We start from the raw sequence: 11,194 nt of genomic DNA on the forward strand, positions 1-11,194 counted from the left end.
TCAAGCTTTTATGACCAGTCTTGATAATGAAATGACTTCCCATCAAATATTGCTCCCACTTTTGCACAGCAAATACTATAGCCAAGAGTTCCTTCTCATATACAGATAATTTCTGCCATCTTGGACCAAGTGTCTTGCTAATAAAGGCCAATGGGTGTCCTGATTGCATGAGTACAGCTCCAATACCAGCAATGGAAGCATCTGTTTCTACTATGAACATATTAGAGAAATTAGGTACTGCCAAGACAGGAGCAGATACCAAAGCTGTTTTCAAGGTCTCAAATGCCAACTAAGCTTCTGTATGCCAACTAAAATTACCATGTTTAAGTAATTCATAAAGAGGTTTACATATAGAAGCATAGTTTTTAACAAACTTCCTGTAATATCCAGTTAAACCCAAGAAGCTTCTAAGCTCTTTAACTGATTTAGGAATAGGCCAGTTAGCTACTGCCTCCACCTTCTTAGGGTCAGTTTCAACCCCTGCTGCTGATATAAAATGACCTAAATACTCAACCTTATCAATGACAAAACTACATTTGCTAGCTTTTGCATACATTGAATGTTGTTGCATAAGCTGAAAAACATCTTCAAGATGTTGCATATGCTCATGTTTAGTCTTGCTGTAGACTAATATATCATCAAAAAAGACAAGCACACATCTTCGAAGTAGAGGTTTAAACACACTGTTCATCCAACTTTGAAATGAGGCAGGAGCATTAGTTAAGCCAAAAGGCATAACTAGGAACTCATAATGGTCTGTATGAGTTTTGAAGGCTGTTTTAAAAACATCTTCTGGATTAACTCTAAGTTGATGATACTCTGCCCTTAGATCAAGCTTACTAAACACAGTTGCCCCTGCTAATTCATCTATCATTTCTTCCACAGCAGGAATTGGGAATTTGTCTTTTACAGTTTTGTTGTTCAATTCCCTATAATCCACACATAACCTCCACGTTCCATCTTTCTTCCCAACAAGAAACAACAGGAGATGCAAAGGGCTGTTGCTAGGCTGAATAATTCCCCTGTCATGCATTTCTTGCACTAACTGCTCAATCACATCTCTTTGTTTTAAGGGATACCTATGGGGTCTAATGTTAACAGGAGAAACATTAGGTAAAAGAGGGATTTTATGATCAAATACTCCTCTTTGAGGAGGAAGATCTATAGGGTCCTCAAAGACTGTGTTATATTTTTGTTTGAGCTGATCCAATTCATCACTTTCACATTGTACCTGATTGGAACAAGTTTGGACAGACAATCCATTAATTGCAGAAAACAAAGATGAGAAGCTGAGTGAAAATCTTTTTCATATGTCTTGCCCTCCAAAACCTTCACTCTACCAGGTGGAATGCCTCTTAGTACAAAAGATTCACCTCCCAACTTAAAACTCATCACTAACTGCTGAAAATCCCAGTTAATCTGTCCTACAGTGCTCAACCATTGTACACCAAGCACCATATCACATCCCCCTAATGATGAAGAGAATGATGATTGATACATGATTAGCTTAGCTTTAGTTAATGTGATAGATAAATTAACAATGGAAGGAAAGTAAATGATTCTAATTCTCCTTTCCTTCACTATAAAGTTTATTTACAGGCATTACAACCCGCTTGGTAGTCGTTAATAAATTGCGGTAATGGGCATGAATTTTAAGTGTAATTTTATTAGGGAAGCACCCTTAAAATCTCCATGGGGAGGCATTTTTTCTCCATGGGCAAGCAATTTCACCCCTAAACTTGTGTTTTTGTCTCCAAGGGGAAGCAAATTTCATTACCACTCATTACTACCTACAAGGTGGTATTGGATGGGAATGAAAATTCAAAAAGAAAAGTGGACACTTTAGGATAAATTAGCATTATCATGGAAATGGACAATGATATTTTTCACAAATTTACACACAAATTCATTCCCATTACCACCATTTATGACCAACTACCAAACAGGCCGTTAAGGTAAGGGTAGGGATTGGTATAGGGAGTAAGAGGGTTAGGTGGTATGAGACCGACCTACATACTAGCTTAGATCCTAACAATGTTTACTCGAATGAAAGAATACTGAGTAAGGGTTCTATGGTTTGACTCATCTTAACTCCATCTAGGAGGGGTTTTGGATCATTTTGGTTAAACTAAACGTAACTTGTTTAATATAAGGTTTTTAGGTTCTACTTCACTCATTAAACACCAGAGTTATCTTGGAAAAGTACGTCCAAAATCGATAAGACTCACGACTAAACCAAACTAATCACAAAAGTAATGTTTATCAAGGAAGTAATGTGCCTTTGAATGGGTAATACAATCCTAAACAAACTATGAAAAGGAGATAAAAAGAAACTAAAATATGTCCTAATCTAATTTGAAAAAGATTAGAAATCAAACTAACCCACTAACACACTCTTATCTTAATTAACATACATCTAATTAGACTTCCAATCCAACTATAGATTAGGACATAAAATTGAAAATGAAAGATAAGAATAGAAGACTCCTAGATTGCTTAAAACATGAAAAACCTATCTCGGGTAGGATACTTTGAAATTGTAAGCCAACTTTAACTCAAGCTCTTAATTAAATAGGATACGTAGAACCGTAAATCAACTAGATCTCCGATGGATGAACGTCCAACAAACCTTATCGCCCTAGAAACAAAAACATGCCACCTTTGTAATTACTTGCTCTCTAAGGAAAACTTGTGCACGAAAAAGCCATGTATGCATCACCTCATGTGGATAGAAGAAGATGAGAAGTCTTATTTATGTTCAAGAGGGACAGGGATTATGAAAGTGATGAGAATAAGGATAGGGATGAAACATGTCACTTATCCCACCAAGATATTACAATGGGGGAATGGTGGTACAAAGGGATCAGATTAGGATGGAGGAGTAATAGACGTCACCGTTGATATATACTTCCTCCGTTCAGAAATAGTTGCACCATTTGCATAATATTTACTATTCACATCTTACACTTTGATTATCTTTAGTGATTTATATTTTTGGAAAAACATAATCATATGGGATCTTGTTAGATTCGTCTCAATATATATTTTTTAAATATTAACTTTTTATAATTTTTACTCATTGATAATTAAAGATATCAACGTTTGAAACCATGCATCGGCAAGCGTGAAAACATGAACGGTGCAACCATTTCTCACGGAGAAATTATGAAGGAAGTGGTATAATAGTTTAAGTATATTAATATATTGTTTTTTTCCCCAAATTACTTGTAATTCATACCATCAAGGAAAACTAGACGAGTAATAATCAAGTAGGTTGACAAAGATTATGGTTGAGATTGCTACATCAGAGAGGTCAGGTTGAAATCAAGTCAAGTCGGGTTGAGAACTTATTAAGTTTGATGTGGTGAAATTGGCTTATATCGAGTTAATAGGCTTACCTCGAGAGGGGCTTAGCTTTAGTTTGGATATCAAATATTGGTTCAACTCAAGTCCGGTTCCTCCACTACCACGAACCCCATTTAATTTTAGGCATGATACACTTTTTAGTTATTGGAGAAACCAAATACTCTCTTTCCGATAAAGGAAATAACTCCCAAATTTTTTTTTTCTTTTGAAGTTAGGCTTATCTTGGATTTGATACTAAGGCCGGGTTTCAATAGTCATGTACTGGGATTCGAGCAAGTCGAGCCATGCTCGATTTCTCTTATTAGGTTAGCTTTTGCAAGATCAAGTGATATTAAACAAAGGAAACTGAATTCTCCCTTTTTTCTCCAAAGTCCTTCATGCATAGTGTAGAGTCTTGAATCCAACCACTTGTTAACAATATCGTTGAAAGAAAAAAAAAAATGAAAAGAAAGAATTCTTTATGTCCTCTAGCTATTACTAATGGGGGAAGTTACCTTGACTCACTTGTAAGATCCTACAGGCGTGGTTCCAAATCTTGCCAAGTAAGGATGCTTGGAATAGAAGGCTCTTTACCTTTCTCCCGTGCCCCCAAGTTTCCGGCACGCGAATACTGGACTAGAAATTGTAAAGGTTGAAATCTGCTAGGGTTTTCCTTATCGTGGAAATTAATAGATAAAAATTTGGGAGTGCACATTTTATTCTCTTGGTCCGCTTTAAGTTGAGTTCTTTGCATTAAAAACATGAAGAAATTTTCAGGGCGATGGCATTGATGAATCTGAAGACGTAGAAGATGAAGAACCAATTTTTGTTATGACAGATGAATGGAGCGAGTTCTTTGCAAAATCTGAAGCCAGGAGGAGAGAAGGTAAGCCACTTCTTTTTCATTTCATCGAGAGGGTTTGAAGGTCTAAATTTGTCACTGGTTTCAACAGAGGAAAAGCAAAACTGTTGGGGTTCAATTTCTGGTTAAACAAAATTAAGGAATCTGAAAACAATGTTGTTTGGTGGTGTTAAGCTAAAAACAGAATTACAAACCATTAAACCTAGATATGAAACTTTTAAACTTGTTAGAAGTTTTAGGAAGTGTGCAAGATAGCTAGCTCTCTAATCTAATTATATGTAAATATGCTTCACTTCCAACAAATTTCTGATTATTTGAAATGTATTTTTGACTATTTATTTTATTGTCAGCTAAGAAATTAGCCAAGAAACAGGGGAAGACCTGAAAAGATCTTGGGAGGCAACCGCAGTTTTAGCCTATATCCTTTCTTTCCAAACCGAGCTCCAAGTTGCAAGACAATATCATATTGATGGGCAACTGTATTTGAACTGGTAGTTTATCTTCTGTGATTGAGGAAGAATAAGATGATTTCAATCTTTCAACATTGCAACAATTCTTCTTGTAAATCTTGACTGGTATGTGATTGTGGATTATAGGCTAGAATGGATGTTCAAATGAGCGTCAAGTTTTAGTGGATCAATCTTGCAAGTTGCACATTATTGTAATAAACGTGAAATTTTGCAAGATTCCATGAAGCAATGGCAATAGAAATCTTAGATTTGACTCTTTTTTAAGGCATCAATCTACAAAGGAAAATTTTGATAATTACAGATGCATCCCAACAATGATACTACAGCCAGCTGATTTGGAGGAGAGGTGCTTGAACGCACGCAGTCCTACGCCTTAAGTAGTTGATATTAACAAGAAAAATCATGATCCAGATGTATCAGTTTGAAGAAATTCTAGATACAACAGCAACACGCTCATCTTAGAGATAACAAGTGCATTTTCTAATACACAACAAGCACATAAGCAGGAGACTAATCTGAGCAGCACCTGTCGACTGAATGATTATGCTCTTGGGGGCAGCTTACTTAAAGCAACGCCAATCCTTTCTTCAATATCATTCCTCATGCTGTCATAAAAATCTAGTATCTCCATTGAGATGTTTTTCACCTAAAATTAGAAGTAAAATAGTCAAGGTTTCAACTTTCTTAATGGAAGTAAACACAAAAAATTAATTGGTTTATTGAACACAAGACCATTTGCTTCCTCTGTCAGGAAATAATTGTCGTTGTGATGCAATTTCAACAAGTAACATGAGAATGAAATCCAAATGTAGGTATGATTTGTATATTACGGGGTAATACTTACCACATTCATGTCAACTCGGAGCTCTTCAAACCATGCGATAGTATCCTTGTCTTTCGACACACTAGCTATGTATATGCAAGCCAACGCAATCAAATGTGGAGGGTGAATAAGAATAAGATCCATCTTATATGTGTCATTGACAATTCCCCTGCATAGTTTAAACAATATATTGTAAACAATGCCCACATAACCTAGGAAAAGGTCTTCCTTCCAGTCTTGTAGAGGGTCCAGAGTTAGTATGCAATAATACCAAATTGAAACCATTTACTCAGCCACAATGATGTCGTTTTTATCCGTGCATACGTTGTTTATTTATATATTTCTTAAATTCCGTTTTTTCAAGGGTGAGTGCACGCTGTTGAACATAGTTATACCCTTGTGACTGATACTTGTTCAAAGTTGTGATCTTACCAGGTAAACTGCATTAGGTCCATCATACCAGCATCTTGATGAAATCTGCACAAGAATGGCTAAAAAACTTGTGAAAATATTCAGCAGAAAGATATCAAATCATGTTAGAGCTTATACAGCTGAATTACTCTGTGAGCACATGGGAATCTTCTAAACAAAAACTCCGTACGGGCAAAGTTCTCCAAGATAACTCAATTATATGAAATTATGATATTATCATCATCTAATTGATGCTCTCTCCTAAAACATATTGTGGTGGTAAATGAAGTCAGACCACTGCACACAATGCAAACAACATTGAAAAATATACGTATATTAGAAGACTATGGGAGCAATTTTGAGATACTCACTGAGTTAATGACCGGTAAGGATGAAATACAACTAAATAGTAGTTCAGGGCTTCTAAGACCTTCATTTCCATTTCAAGAATATCTTTGATCTCAAACCGATATCTTGTATCATCTGGGTCTGCCAAAATTCATGATACAGTTTGTCAACCAATCTATACAGCACCAAGGAAAGTATTAATATAAGAAATGAAATAATATCCAAGGTAGCAGGTATTACACATTTTTTTGATGTAAAATACCAGGAGTCTAGCCTGTACAGTGCTTTCTTCTGCTTTAGCTGCCAAGTACAAGCAAGTTGGTGCAACTAGACGTGGATCATATTCCGTCAAACACTTGCTGCAAAGAGATGAATCAAAAGCAGCCACTTGAGATGTCTAACTAGAAGTACAACACACTAAATAAAATTAAACAGATTAGCTTCTATAAATTCAAGATTTCTTCAGTTTAAAATATTAATAAACAAGACATATATACTCACTCCCCCCGAAATTTATCTATTACATGTTCGATCATAATTTATATCTACCTGTATAGTCCATAATAATTAATTAGGATGGCGAGCAATAATGAAAAAAAAAAATCTGCATTACTACCAGAAAGGCTTAGGCCTACCACCATTTCAACTTTCCTAGAACTGAGACTTTCAATATTTCCAATAAGCTAATAAGGAGGAAAAAATTAGAATGCAGAAGGTCAAGGTATACATAATGACTATTTGCAGATTCATATTTTCAGAGCTACATCGAAACCCCAAAATTATTTGCAAATAAAGAGACTAGCAAAGGTTTTTTTTTTTACCCCTCCCAAAAGAATCCTCCTGTATCTATATTTAGACCCTGGTTTATCAAGAATTTGCAGAAAAAGCACTTTGGATCATTGATTAATTGCTAGGGATGGCGTAGAACCAATAGTTACATTATCTAATGGGTCTTTCTCTTCTAAAACTCAATACGAGAGGAATCAGTATTTATCAAACTATTCCTATGTACCAAAACACCAAATGAGAAAGCTAGTGTTGAGAAAAAGATGGCTATTCCCGGATGAAATAAAAATTGGATTATGCAAGAGAAAGAATTTCCATTCCTAAACTGAACAAATATGTGGCCATAAGGGGGGCTTCAAGTGGAATAGAATTGGCTGGGTGATGGCATCATGGAAACACCTGTTTTTTCATATCTCAGACTTTAGCTCCATGATGCTACTGATGATACATGGAAGAACTGAAATCTTATATTTTCGGATCACAATGAATAAGTACTAGATTTTCATGTCTTCTTTGGTATCACCCATACAAGAATTCACCAACTTAATTCCATTTATAATTCCAATTTTTTGTTCTCCTTCTACACTGGTTTTCTTTTTAGTTAACTTGTAAGATATTTGTTATAATTCCAGGTTGCCTTGACAGGTATATAGGTCATTGCAGGATTCCTTTTGTGCTGATTTTATTATTAGTAGATTATATTGGGTTTATAGAGTGCCACAAATGGCAGTGATGTTAGACGAGATTCAATCTCATGTCTTCTTGGGTATCACGGTATCACCCCTACAAGAATTTACCAACTTAATACCATTTATAATGGATGTTTGTCTGAGCAAAATACAAGTTTAGGACAGGAAGATAGAAAGTGCCTAGTATGCTGTTGGCAAAATATAGCTACGACCCGCACATAAGATCTTAAAAACTAATTTGCATCTGAAAATTTTACAGTTCGGAAGTTTCCACCACGTATAAATTTTATTCCAAATACAGTTAAAAAAACTGCTAACATAAACCATTAATACTACTCCCAAAAACAAGTATTTCCATTCGTCTGTGAAGGTTTTCAATAAGGTACCTGACATATACACGTCTCATGTACGTAATGGCAGTAGCAACGACCCTGCAAAAGCGAGGACATGTCATAACTAAGATTAAACAGAAAACCTGATGATGACATCTTCCTTGCCTCTTTCATTACATGTGTGATAATTCAGTGTTTGAATCAGAGTATACAGACAGGTGTGCATAATATTCACGAAAAAACAAAAGAAGCACCCGAACCCTAACATTGACTCTTGCAAGAGCTACCAAAATTACACTAAAGAAAGAATAACCAGACATAAAACCAGTATCCACTGTCAAGGATAGAGTTCAAACTGTGCATAGATTTATGACTTCAGGACAAATTAATTTCTAGATTTATCAAAATTTTCTGAAAACAACTACTGACATGGATGGACAATTGAGAATTACATGAAAAACAGATAAATTTTGATTTGTTACCAACAACATCCATCATCATCTAAGGTTTTGGGCCAGTCATGCCAAGGCACAGTCATACTATATGGACAAACACAGAACTTGTAACTAAAAAAAAATAACCACTTTTTTTCCTATTTTTGAATTTGTATGTATACAAGAAAGTTTGTTGCTTAAAGTAATTGTCCGTCAAATGTCAATTTCTATATCTAAATTTCTAGTGAGAGAATCTTAAACTTTTTTGCTGAAAGTTTGCTATTAAGCCAAATGCCTAACTTTCCATGCTCCCTAAATTTGAGAAAGCAAGTGGGCCAAAGGAGTATTGGTGTAAGAGACGGAAGAAATAACATCAAGATATTTTTCTTTGAAGTGTCTCTAGTACATGACAAAAACTTGGTAAGAAACTACCAAAGATACAAGGTGATTAATCAATGATTAAATATGAAACCATCAGTTACAGTTCATCTCAGGTGCAAAATGGGTAGCACTAAAGATAGAGTTCCAACCTTTGCCTTACTTTCACAAATTGGGCCAATTTTGTAATATCTGCAAGAAGAAACAGAGCCGGGTAGCATTAGCAAATTGTTATCACGATGAAGATAACTTCTAAGCAGTCAGTTGATGGGGATAGAAAATTTATGGTATGGAGTGGATACAATATATTGCAGAAATTCTACTTAAAGCCAGTCAAAAAAAAAAAAGTGTCTTTGTAAAGTGGTGCGGAAAGCACTAAAGTAGTCTTTTTAAAGCCATTGAAGACCCAAGTCTAAGCATCCATCCCATGCTTCCATTAACAAAGTGTTGTGTGTGCAAAAAGTAAGCAAGTACCCACATATACACAATGATATATTCATAACATGAACAAGGCAATACAAAAACACAGAGCATTGAACATTCTCCATTCATGCCCTTCGATCCTTTCGTTCAATGCAAAATAAACAAGACAAACCATGCTTTCATTACAGTACAAGAAAGATGGATTTGTACATCTTAACAGCTTTATTACTAAAATTCCCAAGAATCCAGCTAGAACCTCCATGACCAACCACGTCCTGGAAAAGAGAAGTAAAAAAAAAAAAAAGGGAAAAGGTGGGAAATGTAAATGTATTGTAATCCAGTTTAGCAACGACAACCAGCATTTAGCAATAAATACTCCAATGTGGCAAGCTTTGTATCTTAACACGTGCTCATGTTGAAAGCCTGAAAGTAACTACACCATCAACTCCTACTTGGATCCTCTTTTGACCTAAACTAACTGCAGCTTTAATACAGACCAAATAGACATAAAAACTTTGTGAAATAATTGACTCTAAACTGTGAGAGGTAAAACCACCAAGCCAAGGCATGCTTCCTCTTAAAATTCAATGTAAGGGATACCTAAGATCCATCAAAGTTGGCCATCATCCAGTATACTGAGAAATTTCCCATAACATTACCTTTGAGTTACAGAAACTGCATTGATCACTATCCTCAATTTTCCCCGCCTTACAGTGATCTTTTCACAACACAATAAGCCACTAGCCGAATAACATTTTTTCTCCTAAGGATTATTTTTCTTTCCACATTCCATTTAAAAACAATCCTACACAAGATAGAGCCATTCAAAAACACTGAACAAGCTAAATCATCACTTGTTCTATCATTCAATCCCAGGTTTATCACACAACAAAACGTTAAACGAAAATTATGAAACCAAATTACAGAGAGAAAATAAATCACTACATTATAAATCATCAACAAGACAAAGAAAATTATCTTTTTGTTCTTTTACCCATTGCCTCAACAGTAAATACCATGTTGGATATATACCCACATAGAAATCCCACCCAAAAAAAAAAAATTAACAATTATATCAAGAATAATATATATTTGCAGAAAGGTATTATTGTAATTAAACAATCAAGAAAACCAAATTACAGAGAGAAAATATACAATTAGACATGTGCATCTTGACGAGCTTGAAATCTTCCAGAGTAATCCCTCGATCTCTGTCAAGTTGCTGCACAACATCTACCTCTTCTGGTTCCAAAAGTTGTTTGCTGCAAAAAAAAAGGGAAATCAAACCATTGAAGAAGGTGGTCAAAAAAGAGCTAAAATTGAATTATATTGACAATAAATCAGGAAAGAAAGGTGGGATTTTAGGAACTCACTAGTGAGTTGAAGTCCAGAAATTGGCAGCCATAATCACCGGTGCAGACAAGAAGGTGCCTTTTGAGAGATTTTATTTTTTTCGATAAGCGCCTTTTGAGAGATTTTGTCTCGAAGATTAACAATTAAGGGAATTAAGAGGTTAATCTCTGAGATTTTAAGAAGTGGTAAATTAATTCGGAGTAGATTTCCGTGATTAACATAATTTGCATATCAGAATTTTTTCCTTGAATAATGCAAAAAAGGGGATTAATTCCCAAAATATGCCCAAAAAAAATTTATTTCCCTGCGTACCGTCCACGTAGGACGGCACGCGAAAAAATTATTTTTTTTTTTTGTTTCAGCGCAGGTAAACCGCTACTCGGAGTAGCGGTTTCCTTCAAAGAAAACTGCTACTCAGAGTAGCGGTTCATTTACATAAACCGCTACTCCGAGTAGCGGTTTTAGTGACTGAACCGCTACTCGGAGTAGCGGTTTTGTTTCCCGGTTCCAACACACAAGTAAACCGCTACTCTGAGTAGC

General features: G+C 35.4%; 1 protein-coding gene and 1 long non-coding RNA gene across 2 annotated transcripts; one reads left to right on the plus strand and one right to left on the minus strand.

The window, feature by feature from the left end:
• The first annotated feature begins 3,945 nt into the window (after nt 1–3,945).
• LOC104893752 (uncharacterized) lies at nt 3,946–4,935 on the plus strand. The gene is made up of 2 exons (XR_790134.4): nt 3,946–4,231; nt 4,558–4,935. It is a non-coding gene; the product is annotated as an uncharacterized LOC104893752 (long non-coding RNA).
• LOC104893750 (cyclin-C1-1) lies at nt 4,899–10,830 on the minus strand. The gene is made up of 9 exons (XM_010679883.3): nt 10,675–10,830; nt 10,457–10,563; nt 9,031–9,070; nt 8,121–8,165; nt 6,500–6,618; nt 6,283–6,400; nt 5,933–5,977; nt 5,522–5,669; nt 4,899–5,323 (listed from the first exon to the last, which is right to left on the minus strand). The coding sequence occupies exons 1-9, from the start codon at nt 10,704–10,706 to the stop codon at nt 5,219–5,221; spliced, it is 759 nt and encodes a 252-aa protein (XP_010678185.2). The 5' UTR covers nt 10,707–10,830; the 3' UTR covers nt 4,899–5,218.
• Between the last annotated feature and the right edge of the window lie 364 nt (nt 10,831–11,194).

The sequence above is a fragment of the Beta vulgaris genome, chromosome 5, assembly GCF_026745355.1.
Source record: "Beta vulgaris subsp. vulgaris cultivar EL10 chromosome 5, EL10.2, whole genome shotgun sequence".
NCBI lineage: Eukaryota > Viridiplantae > Streptophyta > Magnoliopsida > Caryophyllales > Amaranthaceae > Beta > Beta vulgaris.

What these genes read in the sequence shown, in the direction of transcription:
- LOC104893750 (XM_010679883.3), bottom strand. Translation starts at nt 10,706, where the DNA reads ATGGCTGCCAATTTCTGGACTTCAACTCACTA. An exon ending in ATGAGACGTGTATATGTCAG is followed by an intron (nt 6,619 to 8,120) that starts GTACCTTATTGA and finishes ATCTCTTTGCAG; the next exon opens with CAAGTGTTTGACGGAATATG. An exon ending in CCTTACCGGTCATTAACTCA is followed by an intron (nt 5,978 to 6,282) that starts GTGAGTATCTCA and finishes ATTCTTGTGCAG; the next exon opens with ATTTCATCAAGATGCTGGTA.